Consider the following 16,914-nt stretch of genomic DNA (forward strand, 5'->3'; position numbering starts at 1 on the left):
AATAAGATCCGACAGTGTAACACAGTGTAACACTGTCGGATCTTAGCCATATCTATGCGTAACTGATTCTATGAATCAGGCGCATAGATAGGACCAGTGTAAGTCAGAGATACGATGGTGTATCAGGAGATACACCGTCGTATCTCTTTGTGAATCTGGCCCTCTGAGTTTGCTGCAATTGTGCTGCTGACACAAATCAATTCTATAAATGAAATAATTTGAACAGTAAAAGCCTCCGGTGAGATTCCTCAATAAAAACAATTCTCCTTTGGTCCGGCCGTTCTCATAAAATTCCGCCATCATTAACTGTAGCTATAAAACGCTGTCTAAAAACCGACCTCCAAATGAATCCACACCTGACATATCCCAGCCAGGGGCCCCGCCGCCGTCCGGCTTCTCCTCTCATCCCCGGCCCCGCTCTATTGAACAAAGGACCTTTGAAGCTGTTTTTGCGATCGCTCTCGTCTTTTATCGCTCGCCCTCATTCCGCCGAGCGCTCCCTGACGTGCTGGGCTGACGGATCTCACCGCCATCGTCTCACTTCCTTGGTTTATTTTAGCTATCATTATAAACCACCAAGATGTTTGGGGGCCCCATTCACACGTCACGTGGTGGGAACACGCATTTCCGATCGTGTTTTTTTGTGTTTGGTTTTTTTGCGCATAGGGCAGCCCTATGCACGACAAACCAAACCTTTTTTAGGTGTGAAACGTTGTGTTTCTTTTTTTTCCTTTTACAAAGGATTTTATTAATATTCAATCCAACAAATAAAGGCCCAGATTCAGGTACATTTGCGCGATTTAAATTAGGAGCGCTCCCGCGCTGAGTGTACAGCGCATGCTCCGTCGAGAAACTTTCCCGACGTGCATTGCGGCAAATGACGTCGCAAGGACGTCATTTGCTTCAAAGTGAACGTGAATGGCGTCCAGCGCCATTCACGAATCACTTACGCAAACGACGTGCAATTCAAATTTCACGTCGCGGGAGCGGCGGCTATACTTTAGCATTGGCTGCCCCTACTATTAGAAGGGGCAGCCTTGCGCTAAAGTTGCCGTACGGAAACTCCGTACCTGGCTTACGCGGGGCCCGCGCAAGTTTGTGAATCAGTTGGTAGTATGCAATTTGCATACTACACGCTGATCACAATGGGAGCGCCCCCTAGCGGCACACGCAAGAATGCAGCCTAAAATCTGCGAGGCATAAGAGCCTTATGCCGCGCAGATTTTAGCCTGCAGTCGGTGTAACGAGGTTCCTGAATCAGGAGCACTCGTTACACAGGAGCAAGTAAGCAATTGCGCCGTGTAACTTATGGTTACACGGGCGCAATTGCTTCTTGAATCTGGGCCAGAAAGTCAACAGTTAGATGGTTACATTGTATGGGGATCAAGAACAAGTCAGGAAGGTAGGCGTGTCCAAGGATCGGCGCCTCATGGCAATACAGATCCAAAGGTCACTAGCCGAGGCTACATAGAAATTCCTACTACAGTGTATAATGAATTAGAACGAAGGCATCAATATATAGAAGCATTTTCAGACACTTTCTTACACATAGGTACAACAGTCATTACTTTTCCCTTCTCTCTTTTTTTTTTTTTTTTTTTATATATATTTTTTTTTTATTCTTTATTTAGATATTCTTGTTTTTATTTTATTCCTATTTTATGTCTTATTTTATTATACTTTATTATACTCTATAATACTCGAAATAACTCAGTTAGAATGGGTTTTGACACGGAATCTAGAATTGTTAAAATGTTAAACTGTAAAATGGTCCAACTGTTCATCCATGCCAGTGGCGGCTGGTGCTCAAAATTATGTGTGTGTGGGGGGGTGTGCAAACAAACTGAAAAAAAAATAAAAACATCAATTGCAGCCACTGTGCCCATCAATTGCCAACACTGTGCCATCAAACGCAGCCACTGTGCCCATCAAACGCAACTACTGTGCCATGAATTGCCACCACTGTGCCATCAAACGCAGCTACTATACCCATCAAATGCTGCCAGTGAGCCCATCAAATCCCATCAATTGCAGCTACTGTGCCCATCAATTGCCAACACTGTGCCATCAAACGCAGCCACTGTGCCCATCAAACGGAACTACTGTGCCATGAATTGCCACCACTGTGCCATCAAACGCAGCTACTATACCCATCAAATGCTGCCAGTGAGCCCATCAATTGTCGCTACTGTGCCCATCAATTGCTGCCAGTGTGCCCATCAATCGCCGCTACTGTGCCCATCAATTGCTGCCAGTATGCCCATCAATTTCCACTACTGTGCCCATCAATTGCTGCCATTGGGCCCATCAATTGCTGCCATTGTGCCCATCAATTGCTGCTACTGTGCCCATCAATTGCTGCTGCTGTGCCCATCAATTGCCGCTACTGTGCCCATCAATTGCTGCCACAGTACCCATCAATTGCTGCCAGTATGCCCATCAATTGCCGCTACTGTGCCCATTAAATGCTGCCAGTGTGCGTCCCCCCACCCACCCGGCACTTACCTGTCTCGTAGGGCAGCGGGTCAGTTAGGGGTATCAGAGTAAAGGGGGCGCCATACAAATGCACGCCACACTTTTAACGTGTTTTATTTGTAAAAAATGTTGAAAACCATTTATCATTTTCCTTCCACTTCACAATTATGTGCCACTTTGTGTTGGTCTATCACATAAAATCCCAATAAAATACATTTATGTTTTTGGTTGTAACATGACAAAATGTGGAAAATTTCAAGGGGTATGAATACTTTTTCAAGGCACTGTATAAAACGAGGCCCCAAACTACGGAACATCGCGCCCACCTGCGCCACGACCTACGTCGTCCACAAACTCGGATGTAGTCGGTACTCCAGAAGCCTGTCTGCGAATGTATTGAAGGGGGATGAAACCCCCCGCATTAAAAGGCCGCGGCGCCTTCATCCCATTAGGGAACTGGTTTATGTTCTCACAATTTTGAAATATAAAAATCTGGGGCAGGTTCTATAAATCAGGATGAGAGGCGAGCGGCGCTGCTGTGTGGGCTGGCGGCACGCTGCGCTGACAAATGGGTCAGGAACGGCAGAGCGAGGGAACGCGCGGCTGCCGCATCTTAAATCACGCCGGCACAGCTGTCACATCAGTAACGAGGGACGCACACAGATCATCGAGAGCTTTGTACAGAGCGCAGGAATCGCACTTACCAATGAGCTCCTCCGGAGGCCGACAGTGACCAATCAGGATCTCCCGTTTATTCTTCCATTGAATCTGGTTGCTATGGGCAACAAGAATCTTTCTTACATTGTGTGCCTCTAGATTTGTCTCAACCATTTATTGTTAACGGGCAAAGAAGTATTGTCATCAGGGCTTTTTTTCAGGGGGAACTCAGTTCCACCACCTCTGGCTCAGACCCTTTGGTGCCTGCTCACCACAATCACTTGTAAACACAGAAGTCTGGTTTCTGTGTTTACAAGTGACAGCTCTGCACTCTGTGTGTAACCCCCCTGAACTCTGCACTCTGTATGTAATGCAATTCTGGTATTTAATGCCCCTTTAAGACCCTTCTACTGTTTGTGAAATCTGAACGGGGTCGTGGTTGAGTTCCTGCACCTATTTTCTGAGAAAAAAAGCTCTGATTGTCACTGAGCACACATCGACTACTATATTATTATTATTATTATTATTTCAATTTTTTATATGATTTTCACATTTTACAACTTTCACTTCCATATTTTTTTGCTATTGAATTTAGTATAAGATTACCACTAGGGGCGGCTCTGTGTTTCACTGCATTCGCCTAACCTCCCTGCTTAAAGCTGAATTCTAATTTCCTTATATTATTTTATTCTATTTATTTTTTCCATTCTTTTATTTCTTTATAATATTATTATTTTATTATTATTATTATTATTATTATTATTATTATTATTTTGTCTTATTGATTTTTCTATCTATTTTTTCCATTCTTTTGTTTCATTATATTGTTTGTTTTATGTTTTTTTTTTTTTTTTTTTTTTTTTTTTTTTTTTTTTTTTTTTTTTTTTTTTTTTTTTTTTTTTTTTTTTTTTTTTTTTTTTTTTTTTTTTTTTTTTTTTTTTTTTTTTTTTTTTTTTTTTTTTTTTTTTATTTTTTTTTTTTTTTTTTTTTTTTATTTTATTTTTATTTTTTTTTTTTTTTTTTTTTTTTTATTTTTTTTTTTTTTTTTTTTTTTTTTTTTTTTTTTTTTTTTTTTTTTTTTTTTTTTTTTTTATTTTTTTTTTTTTTTTTTTTTTTTTTTTTTTTTTTTTTTTTTTTTTTTTTTTTTATTTTTTTTTTTTTTTTTTTTTTTTTTTTTTTTTTTTTTTTTTTTTTTTTTTTTTTTTTTTTTTTTTATTTTTTTTTTTTTTTTTTTTTATTTTTTTTTTTTTTTTTATTTTTTTTTTTTTTTTTTTTTTTTTAATTTATCTTTTATTTATTTTATTATATTTCCTTATTTTATTTATTTTATCCATTCTTTTATTTCATTACTTTAGTATATTATTTATTTTATTATTATTATTATTATTATTATTATTATTATTATTATTATTATTATTATTTTATCTTTCTATCTATTTTTTTCCATTCTTTTATTTTTTTTATTATATAATTTTTTTATTATATCTTATTTTTTTTTCATTCTTATATATTTCATTATTACAATTTTTTTATTATTTTATTTTTTATTTATTATATTATTAATATTTTATTTATTATATTATATTTACTTATTTTATTCCATTTATTATATTATTTTATCATTTGCTTTTTATATTTATCTTTTATTTATTTTATTATATTTACGTATTTTATTTTATTTATTTTATCCATTCTTTTATTTCATTACTTTAGTATATTATTTATTTTATTATTATTTTATCTTTCTATCTATTTTTTTCCATTCTTTTATTTTTTTATTATATGATTTTTTTATTATATCTTATTTATCTTTTATTTATTTATTTCCATTCTTATATATTTCATTATATTACAATTTTTTTATTATTTTATTTTTTATTTATTATATTATTAATATTTTATTTATTATATTATATTTACTTATTTTATTCCATTTATTATATTATTTTATCGTTTGATTTTTTTATTTATCTTTTATTTATTTTATTAAATTTACGTATTTTATTTATTTTATCCATTCTTTTATTTTGTTACTTTAGTATATTTTAATGTTATTATTATTATTATTATTATTATTATTATTATTATATCTTATTAATCTTCCTATCAATTTTTTCCATTCTTTTATTTCATTATATTATTATATATTTGTTTCTTATTGTATTTATTATATTATTAATCTTTTTATTTATTTTAATATCTTTACTTATTTTTTTCCATTTATTTATTATAATATGTATTTTACTATGATTATTTTAAGTTCTTTGTCTATCTATTTATCCATATATTTTTTTTCAATTTATTTTTTTATTCTATTCTAAATTTCTTTATATTTTACTTTCCCATTTTCATGAAATATCTTATTTTAGACCCAGTGATGTCATCATTTGGGTCTCTCTGTGCTTCTCTTTGCAATGCAGGCAGGTCATGGCTGGAGGGAGGGGCTGTAAACAGCTTCCTGATAACATCACAGCACCCCTCCTCGGTACTCCTTTTCTAGGGCGCAGGGCCCTATCTGACTTGCGGCAGCTTCTAATGCACATGGTCAGAAGCTCACAGTGTGCAGTGACATCAGAGGAAGCCGTTCCAGTCCAGGAGAGGAGACGCTACAACTGTGCAAGACTGAAGAGAAGGCCAGGGCAGCACCTATTCCTGCTGCACGATGACATCATCAGGGTGATGTCATCACTACCCACGGAGCGTGGGAGAACACATTTGCACTGCCGGCCATCACTGGTGGGCGTACGTCTCCATCCAGCGCAAAGACTTCCACCAGCGACAGCTGTCCCCCCCCCCCCCTCGTTTACACGCATCTTTGTGTTTACCGTTCAGCGACCGCCAATTACGCGGCTCCCGCTGCGCTCTGACGACACGGAATCCTCTGCGGGCTTTGTTGGCTGCGGCCTCGGGTAGCGCCGAGCGTGATTAAATCTCCAGCAGAGGCTGGCCACCTTCCGCAATGCGCGGCAGCAATTAAATTTGGAAAAATAATGATTTAAAGGTGGATTTGCAATCCCCGTGTGTCGCCGATCCTGAGCGTTCAATTTACCACGCGGAAGGAAGCCCCGAGGAGCGCTCCGTCGTAATTAGCTCGCTGCTGCCCGCCTCTCGCTAAGACGTGGCGCGAGAGCATTTCTTCTGCCGCTGCTGGAATGTCTGAGACACGCTTTTCTCCACGAGCGAATTACAGGGGAGGAAAAAAAAGAAAAAGAAAAAGGAAGACGATCAATAAAAAGATACAAATAATGAAAACTTCCTCCCGAGAAAATAAATCAAAATGTATCCAAAGACAAAACTGTTAGCTAAATTTAGGTACGGCGCCGCATCTTTAAGGCGGCGTAGCGTATCGTATTTATGCTACGCCGCCTTAAGTCAGAGAGGCAAGTACTGTATTCACAAAACACTTGCCTCCTAAGTTACGGCGGCGTAGCGTAAATGGGGCCGGCATAAGCGCGCCTAATTCAAATGAGGATGGGGGGCGTGTTTTATGTTAATGACTGGTGACCCGACGTGATTGACGTTTTTTTACCAACGGCGCATGCACCATCCGTGTACATATCCCAGTGTGCATTGCTCCAAAGTACGCCGCAAGGACGTATTGGTTTCGACGTGAACGTAAATTACGTCCAGCCCCATTCACGGACGACTTACGCAAACGACGTAAAAATTTCAAATTTCGACGCGGGAACGACGGCCATACTTAACATTGACTAGGCCAGCTATTTGTTGGAATAACTTTACGCCGGAAAATGCCTTACGTAAACGGCGTATCTTTACTGCGACGGGCGCACGTACGTTCGTGAATCAGCGTATCTAGGCATTTACATATTCTACGCCGAACTCAACGGAAGCGCCAGCCTAAATATTGCACCCTAAGATACGACGGCGTAGGAGACTTACGCCGCTCGTATCTTAGCCTAATTTAAGCGTATCTGGTTTCCAGAATACGCTTAAATTTATGACGGCGCAGATTCAGAGTTACGTCGGCGTATCTACTGATACCCCGGCGTAACTCTCTCTGAATCTGGCTATGTATACAAAAGTACAGGTGGAGCTCCGCCCACGACGACTCACTAAATGCGTCATCAACCAACCAGATAAAGGTTACCAGTATATACAGCGGGTATAGAAAAGAATCATCTCCTTTAACATACAGTGCCCTGAAAAAGTATTCATACCCCTTGAAATTTCCCACATTTTCTCATGGTACAACCAAAAACATAAATGTATTTTATTGGGATTTTATGTGATAGACCAACACAAAGTGTCACATAATTGTGAAGTGGAAGGAAAATGATAAATGGTCTTCAAAATTTGTTACAAATAAATATGTGAAAAGTGTGGGGGGTACATTTGTATGGCGCCCCCCGGGGTCAATACTTTGTAGAACCGCCTTTCTCTGCAATTACAGCTGCAAGTCTTTTTGGGGGTGTCTCTACCAGCTTTGCACATCTAGAGAGGGACATTTTCTCCCATTCTTCTTTGCAAAATATCTCAAGCTCTGTCAGATTGGATGGAGAGCGTCTGTGATCAGCAATTTTCAAGTCTGGCCACAGATTCTCAATGGGATTTAGGTCTGGACTGTGACTGGGCCATTCTAACACATGAATATGCTTTGATGTAAACCATTCCATTGTAGCTCTGGCTGTATGTTTAGGGTCGTTGTTCTGCTGGAAGCTGAACCCTCCACCCCCCCCCCCCCTCCGGCGGTCTCAGGTCTTTTGCAGACTCTAACATGTTTTCTTCTAAGATTGTCCTGTATTTGTCTCCATCCATCTTCCCATCAACTCTGACCAGCTTCCCTGTCCCTGCTGAAGAAAATTATCCCCACCACATGATGCTGCCACCACCATGTTTCACAGTGGGGATGGTGTGTTCAGAGTGATGTGCAGTGTTAGTTTTCCCCACACATAGCGCTTTGTTTTTAGGCCAAAAAGTTGGATTTTGGTCTCATCTGACCAGAGCCCCTTCTTCCACATGTTTGCTGTGTCCCCTCCCCCACATGGCTTCTCACAAACTGCGAACAGGACTTCTTATGTCTTTCTTCCACCAATGTCTTTCTTCTCGTCACTCTTCCATAAAGAGCAGATTTGTGGAGAGACCACTAATAGTTGTCCTGTGGACAGATTCTCCCCCCTGAGCTGTGGATCTCTGCAGCTGCTCCAGGGTTACCATGGGCCTCTTGGTTGCTTCTCTGATGAATGCTCTCCTTGCCCGGCCCGGTCAGGTGGACGGCCATGTCTTGGTAGGTTTGCAGTTGTGCCATACTCTTTCCATTTTCGGATTATGGATTGAACAGAGCTCCGTGAGACGTTCAAAGCTTGTGAGATTTATTTATAACCTAACCCTGCTTTATACTTCTCCACAACTTTATCCCTGACCTGTCTGGTGTGTTCCTTGGCTTTCATGATGCTGTTTGTTCACCAAGGTTCTCTAACAAACCTCTGAGGGCTTCACAGAACAGCTGTATTTGCTTTTTTTTTTTTTTCTTGCCACTCTTCCATAAAGGTCAGATTTGTGGAGTAGAGGACTAATAGCTTTCCTGTGGACAGATTCTCCCACCTGAGCTGTGGATCTCTGCATTATTGTGCCTCTAGCAATCACAACGCCCCCCATCACTAGGGGTCACTGTACTAATGACACTGGGAAGGGCTTAACATCAGTGGCGATCAAAGCATCTAGACTTATAATCAGTTTACTGTATCAGATCAGGCAGTGATTGCGATTGGTTGCCAGAGGTTACAGCGTATCATTACCGCTTACTGACTGGTTGCTAGAGGTTACAGCACACATTACGGCTTACTGATTAGGTGCTAGAGGTTACAGCACATTATTTCTGCTTGTTGATTGGTTGCTAGAGATTACTGTACAGTAATACTGCTCACTGATTGGTTGCTAGAGGTTACAGCACATCATCTGCTCACTGCAGGGGGCATGATATACATATGAATGCCGCCTTTATTTACATATCTATGCTCTCGGATGCAGCTATTTACATATGAATGGCGGTTATTTACATGTAAACACAGGGTCTGCAGGTGAGTCATCTGCACACAACAAAAGGGCAGAGCTGGGCAGCATTAGTAGCAGCACTTCACACTGAGATGTCAGGACACGGGACTAAAACTTCAAGGGACAAGGGAATTTAAACTGGGATAGTTGGCAGTTATGAGGCAGCTGCTTTGGGCCCCACAATGACAGGGCCCAGGACAGCTGCCCCTTTTGCCCTGCCTTAAAGACAGCCCTGACTCTGATGCGCTCTGGTTAACCCCTTTAGAACCAAAGTCCCTGTAATCAGGGCCTGGAAGTCTTTTACTCCCGAAACTCTTAAAACCTCTAAAATTCTAGGTCCTTAATCCTAAGTCCTAAGTCCTCCCCAGCTAGACTAACCTGAAACCCTCACAGCAGATGTACAGACCTCATACCTAGCTCAGGGATGATGGGAACCCCTCATAATGGGCACAGCAGGTGTACAGACCCGGGAACTTGGCACAGGGACGGTGGGAACCCCTCATAATGGGCACAGCAGGGGTACAGACCCAGAAACTCAGAACAGGAATGGTGGGAACTCTTCATAGCAGGGTTGGTGGGAACCCCTCATAATGGACACAGCAGGTGTACAGACCCGGGAACTTGGCACAAGGATGGTGGGAACCCCTCATAATGGGAACAGCAGGTGTACAGACCTGGGAACTTGGCACAGGGATGGTGGGAACCCCTCATAATGGGCACAGCAGGTGTACAGACCTGGGAACTCAGCACAGGCACGGTGGGAACCCCTCATAATGGGCACAGCAGGTGTACAGACCCAGAAACTCAGCACAGGGAACGGTGGGAACCCCTCATAATGGACACAGCAGGTGTACAGACCCAGGAACTCGGCACAGGGATGGTAGGAACCCCTCATAATGGACACAGCAGGTGTACAGACCCAGGAACTCAGCAGCACAGGCACGGTGGGAACCCCTCATAATGGGCACAGCAGGTGTACAGACCCAGGAACTCAGCACAGGGATGGTGGGAACCCCTCATAATAGGCACAGCAGGTGTACAGACCTGGGAACTCGGCACAGGGACGGTGGGAACCCCTCATAATAGGCACAGCAAGTGTACAGACCTGGGAACTCGGCACAGGGACGGTGGGAACCCCTCATAATAGGCACAGCAAGTGTACAGACCTGGGAACTCGGCACAGGGACGGTGGGAACCCCTCATAATGGGCACAGCAGGTGTACAGACCTGGGAACTCGGCACAGGGACGATGGGAACCCCTCATAATAGACACAGCAGGTGTACAGACCCAGGAACTCAGCACAGGGATGGTGGTAACCCCTCATAATGGGCACAGCAGGTGTACAGACCCGGGAACTCAGCACAGGAATTTTACTAATAGAGTTCCCGAATCCTGAGAGATATTAATGACCTTCAGGGGCTTAACCCTTCAGCGTCCACTAAACAGTGAAAAATGAGCTGTGAGCGGAGTGTCCCCACATGTGATGTGATCCTTGGCATACATAAGCTTGTCCCAGGTCACTGTAGTGAAGGATTAGGATGACAGGCCCAACCTTAATCCTCATGTGAAACTAAACCCCCTAATTCCTGACCCCAACGCTATCCTAACTCAACCCTAAACTAATCCTGGACATTGAATTAACCCCTTTGGAGTGCCTTCGCCATTTGACACGCCGACCTACTTGCCAGATAGGGGGGACCATCGATGACCATGTTAGGACTATGCCAGATGCCTGGCTGCTGATTCGGTATGAATTGCCGAAAAAATCACTGCGCAATTGTCATTCAAAGTGCATCGGCGCTAAAAGCTGAAAATTGGTCTGGGCAGGAGGGGGGTTTAAGTGCCCAGTAAGCAAGCGGTTAAGATACCTGAGGCAGCTCCACCTCTCTTCCCCTCACCTCCTTCCAGCACCTTCTAGAAGGAAGAGGGAGGTGACTGGGGAGTGATGCTAGTCATGAGTCACCCAGCTGCTACCCTGAGCCACTCCCACTTTAGAATGAAAACAAACAGGCCTAGCCTTCAGCTAGACCTACCTAAATTTTGAATCTCCAGAAAATCCTCATTCTAGCACCTAACTAACTAGAGGGTGCTACAGCTACATGAGCTACTTTGTTGTGTGCGTGGGGTGCCCTGTGCGTCTGGTGAAAAAAATTCGTACACAAACGCTTAAAAAAACATGCCGTGATTTTGCACTCATGCTCAAAACGCCACATAAGGTGCGGAGCGTGGATTCGCATGTTTTAACACAACACGCCTAAAACACACCACACAGGTGCAAACCCGCCAGGGCCGATCCTAGGGTCACAGACACCTGGGTGCAGAAATATTTCTGTCGCCCCCCACATGGGCGTGCTCATCTTACTAACTCCTCCCCTTTACAAATGTTTTTATGGCTACGATTCAAACACAGAGATGCTCCCCTAAGAAGTCTTCATTAGTGTCCCCAAGCAGGTGTCCCCCATCAGAGCCCCCACAGCAGGTGTCCCCCATCAGAGCCCCCCAGCAGGTGTCCCCCACCAGAGCCCCCCCACAGCAGGTGTCCCCCATCAGAGCCCCCCACAGCAGCTGTCCCCCATCAAAGCCCCCCACATCAGGTGTCCCCAGAGATCAGTACTTGTCCAATAGATCCCTGTAGCTTGGGCGCGCTGGGAGCAGAAGCACATTACAGGGGGCGGGGCATACGTGGCATCTTTTGGTTACTTGGAGGGTGGCACTTGGAGAGCATTTCTGGGAGTGCACGGGATGATTGGCAGCAGCTCTGGCCAACCCAGAAGCCTCTCATCACACCGCCTATGGGAGAAGAGCCGACACACGCAGAAGGGGGTGGGGCAGACAGGAGACTGCTCCATGCACACCGGATGTGTTCCGGTACTAGGCACCGCTGTGGTACCCAGCCCGGAGTCCGGGGACAGTGGGAGGTATGCACTCTTGTCAGTTGCCAGCGGAGAGAGCAAGCGGGATGGGGAACTGCAGCACCCACTAAATGCGCTTCACCTCTGTACACAGACAAGGAGGAAAAAGGGGAGCACTTTGGAGCTTCTGCGCCCCCACCTCTGCGGCGCCTGGGTGGGCCAAAAGGCACGGGGGGGGAAAGAAAAACGCGTAAAAATGCATGCCCTGGGTGTGAACAGGATGTAAATCTATAAAATGCCACCGTGTCAACTCTGGGCGGTCGGGCACTTTAAGAACACTCCCGCGCCCATTACCGCGATCCATTTTAACAGGCGGGTGGTATGATTTGTAGCGGTTGTTGTAGGTTATTATTTGCTGGCAGGTAGCGGAGAGGTCTTGGAGGGGCAAAGACACCCTCCTCCCGTCTCCGGGGATCTCATCGCCTTGTTCTGTCAGCCCGGCACACAATGTTGGCGGTAATGAGCTAAAATTTCAGCAGCTTGTTAAAGCATGAGCCGGAGCCGGGAACTGACAGGTACAATCCATCCCATCCACACTGTCGGGGAATATATAGGATCTTATAATGCAAGGTTTAGTGCGGAGAAGGCGGGGAGGGGGGGAAATGAAATCTGTACAAGTATCCATTCGTTATGGAGATACAGCAACCTACATAGTATGTATTGGGTGATGCATGTATATACTATTATGTATAATTTTAGACTATTAGGCAATGCCGGGACAAGGTCATTCAGTGCCCAGGGCAAAGATGCCAAGCTGCTTCCCCTCCCCCTCATAATGTGTAAGCTTGGGGGATTCTACACCCAGCAGTCAATCGCTTTTCAAAATCACTGCCTCACTACTCCTGTCAGCCTTGTAACAGAAGGAAGGCACCCCCCTCCATCCTTACAGTAAACCATTGCACCCGGGGCAGCAGCCCCTTGCGCCCGGGGCAGCAGTCCCTCCAGCCCCCCCTTTGTCCTGGCCCTGATATCAGGCTATACTTGCACTAGACACCAGAGGTTCTCTGTGTGCATTTGGCTGTTGGGGCATTACGAAATGATTTGCATGGCCACACCCACTGTTTTGAAATTATTATTTTTCGGAAGTATGATGTAATGAGATTTTTTCTTTTTTCTGCAACATTTATTTAACATTTTACTTCCTGATGTAACATTAGGTGACTCCATGGTCCTCATAGGGGATCCCAACTTCTCAGTATGAGAGTCAATGGGGATTTTACAAACATTTATGGTGGGAAAAAAAATTGTCTTAAAAAGAGACCCCCCCACCCCTTGCCTATCAGAGTCTCCTTACATCCAGAAGTGCCATTCAGAGCCCCCCTTGCATCCAGGACTGTCAGATTCCCTCCTACATCTGCAATGTCTATAAGAGTCCCATTTCATCTAGTAGTCCCCCTTATATCCAAGAGTGCCTATTAGAGTCCCCTTACATCCAGTAATGTCTATCCGAGCCCCCTTACATCTAAGAGTGTCTATCAGAGTCCCCTTTTTAAATCCAGGTCTGTCTATTAAAGTCCCGCTTACATCCAGCAATGTCCATGAGAGTCCCCCTTACATCTAGGAGCTCCTGTCAGAGTCCCTTCTTGCATCCAGGAGTGTCTAACATCCAACCAATAGCGACAGGTGCTAAACCTTTTTTGGGGGGACGGCAAACAACCCCTCCCCCCAGGTCCTTCCCACCCAGTGCCGATCCTGACCTCCCTGGGGCCCTAAGCAAAATTCTGCTAAGGGGCCCTCTACCTGACCTGTGATGCCGTGAGCTATGTAAACCATTAGCCTTGTAGCCATGCGCCGTTCGTTAAGCACGTCATTTACGCGGGGTCACAAATCATTTACATACAACACGCCCCCTACCAGCCTAGTTTGAATTAGGCGAGCTTACGCCGGCCCATTTACACTACGCCGCCGTAACTTAGAGCGCAAGTTCTTTCAGAATACGGGACCTGCCGCTCTACGTTACGGCGGCGTAGTTTATCTGAGATACGCTACGCCCGCCTAAAGATAGGCGCTTCTTTGAGAATCTGGCCCATGGTGTTCTGTGCGGTACGCTCCCTAATGCAGCGAGCCTCGACACACATAGGTCGCAGCGCACTGCCTTGTGGCCTGTATGGGCCCTTAATCTCTCAACTGCAAAGAAATGTAATCGCCATTGTTCCGTTTGTGTGCATATTGCTTAATTTTTTTAGTACATGTGAGCATTGAAAACGCAACAAAAACTCTACGTAAAATTCAGCAAGAGGCAATTAAATTAGTATTTGCGTATATTTGTTATCATAGTGTGTATCCAAATGTATTCTTTCCCAGTAACAGTAAAGCACAATGACTACATTACATATGCAGGTTCTGCTTCCTCCTGTGCAGCTTTGGAAGCATGTTTATATGTGCCTGGTTTTGGCCATGACCCGTATGGCATTGTATCATCATCACTGTTTTGCAGAGTATGTATGCGATTTTATTTGTGCTCCTCCCTTTCCCAATGCCTGAAACATGAGAGGGGCCAGCAGGGCCGCCATCAGGAATTATGGGGCCCCTTACACAGCTTCAGGCATGGGCCCTCCTGGAGCAGAGAACCAAGGGGAGGGGGGGGGGGGGGGGCTGCCGCCTGAAACAAATTGAGAAGCGGGGGGGGGGCCCTTTACAAAAAAAAGAAGAAATAAAGAACAATACATATAAAAAAAGGGGGGTAGCCATCTGGGGCCCTGGGTACCTCTGGGCCATTTAAAAAAATAAAAATAAATAAAAGATTTTTTTTATTTAAAAAAAAAAGGGGGGGTTGTCATTCGAGGGCCCTGGGGATCTCCGGGCCCCTGGGGACCTCCGGACCCCTAAAAAAAAAATATTTGGCCCTTTAATAAAAAATAAAATTAAAATATATTACATTTTTTTTTTTTTTTTTTTTTTATTTTTATAAAAAAAAAAAAAAAAAAAAAAAAGGGGGAGTTGCCATCTGGGGATCTCCGGACCCCTAAAAAAAAAAATATTTGGCCCTTTAATAAAAAATAAAATAAAAATATATTTAAAATATATATATTTTTTTTATAAAAAATAAATAAAAAAAGGGGGGGGTTGCCATCCGGGGCCCTGTGGGCCTTCCGGGCCCCTGGAAACCTCCGGACTCCTAAAAAAAAATATATATATACCGATATATATTCTTTTTTTAAAGGGGGTTGCCATCCGGGCCCCTGGGGACCTCCGGGCCCCTTACAGGTGTACTGCCTGTACCCCCCTGATGGCGGCCCTGGGGACCAGGCTGCTGTGTATGAGCGAGCACAGATAGGAGTCAGTCACTGCAGCTCTCCCCCTTCCCTCATTCATGATTTTATTATTGTATTTGGCTTCCTTTTTTGTTACTTTGTTGCAGATATTATAAGTGATGGAGGAACAGATTACTAAATCATTGTGTTTCTCTCTACAGCAATTATTGAGTTTCCAGACGATCTGTTCAACATTAAGGAGCGGCAGCAAGGCGCCGTACTGCTTCACATCTTCTGCGTGAGTTACAGATCTTGTCGTTGTATACAACCTATAAACATTATCTGCTATGCCCCCCAATTCATCAAGCTTCAGGAAGCACCTAAGGAATGCTAAAGTGGCATCTCTGGCATTATTAGGGTGTGACGCTTGAGCACCATTGCATACCCCCCAACAATTTAAAATCGGAATGAGGGACACCTACTTGCAAACGTATGTAGGCATAGGACACACCCCCTGACACACCCCTTTAAAGGCGAATTAACCAAAAAAAAAAAGGTTAATTAAATCCACAAGGGCTTTTTTTTTTACCACTTCTATTCCTTTATATTGGCTTTTAAAATGTACAAATTCAGCAATTTAGAATTTGGATGAAAGGTTTAGCGCTGGGAAACACTTTTTGAAGGATAAAAAGTGCATTTTATATACAACTATATAGATCAGACTAAAATGAGGGACAAATGAGGAGGAAAGAGGGACAGAGGGACTTTGTTCCAAATCAGGGACAGTCCCTCGAAATCAGGGACAGTTGGGGGTTATACCATTGCAGCTTGATAAATGAGGACCTAGATTTACAAAGTAGAGAATTAATCATTCACATTTAGTATATAAGTGAATGTAACCACTGAAATCTTTCTTGTTTTGCCAAATTTTGATAACTATTTCCCAAAACACCCACATGTGTCAAATACAAGGCCCTCGGGCCAAATCCGGCCCTCCAGGTCATTTTATGTGGCCCTCACACCTCCCCTGTAGCTGTGGCACCTCTCTCATCCCTGCCCCCACCATGTCTCAGCAGTCGGCATCAGGGAAGAGGACAGAACTCCTTCTACAGATCCTATCTCCTTTGTTTCCCAGAAAAACCAAGATTTGAATATAACTTTAGCTGGACCTCTGCATTATCTCATTGCATGTATAAGGGTTCGTTTTGACCTTCTTCAAAGTAAACATGTCGAGAGAGTGACACATGGAGACGGCCATTGCTGACCTCACTCTCTAGTTGCCTGGCTGTAGTGCTGACCATCTGCCTTGAAGGCTTTGAGTTACAGCCCTGGAACAAGCATGGAAAAAAATAACTTCTGACTTTTCCTGACTTCCCCTATCTGAGTACTTGCTTTGGGCTGGGGGCTCAGAATGTATTGAAGCCCCCCATTAGATCATAATAACAGTCAGGCACGTGGCATTTTCACATGGAGGTTGGCAATGGCAGCCCCTATGTTTTCCACATGACAAGTGACCTCTTTGTTGGTTCACGTCTAGCCATGAAAGGACCCTATTGCTGGTTCTCTTCTAGACAGGAATTAACCCCTTGCTGGTTCTCTTCCAGCCAAGAAAGAACCCCATTGCTGTTTTTTTTTTTTTTTAGCCAAGAAAGGGCCCTATTTC

The 16,914-nt window shown here is 43.6% G+C and overlaps 1 protein-coding gene across 1 annotated transcript in view; it reads left to right on the plus strand.

Annotated features, from left to right (window-relative positions):
* Positions 1 to 16,914, plus strand: part of SLC24A4 (solute carrier family 24 member 4) — a 137,206-nt gene that overhangs the window by 58,267 nt on the left and 62,025 nt on the right. The window contains exon 3 of the mRNA XM_040333705.1: positions 15,473 to 15,549. Within this exon, the coding sequence (XP_040189639.1) occupies positions 15,473 to 15,549 (77 nt within the window). The remainder of the gene's footprint in view (positions 1 to 15,472; positions 15,550 to 16,914) is intronic.

This window comes from Rana temporaria, chromosome 13 (assembly GCF_905171775.1).
Source record: "Rana temporaria chromosome 13, aRanTem1.1, whole genome shotgun sequence".
NCBI classification, from domain to species: Eukaryota; Metazoa; Chordata; class Amphibia; order Anura; family Ranidae; genus Rana; species Rana temporaria.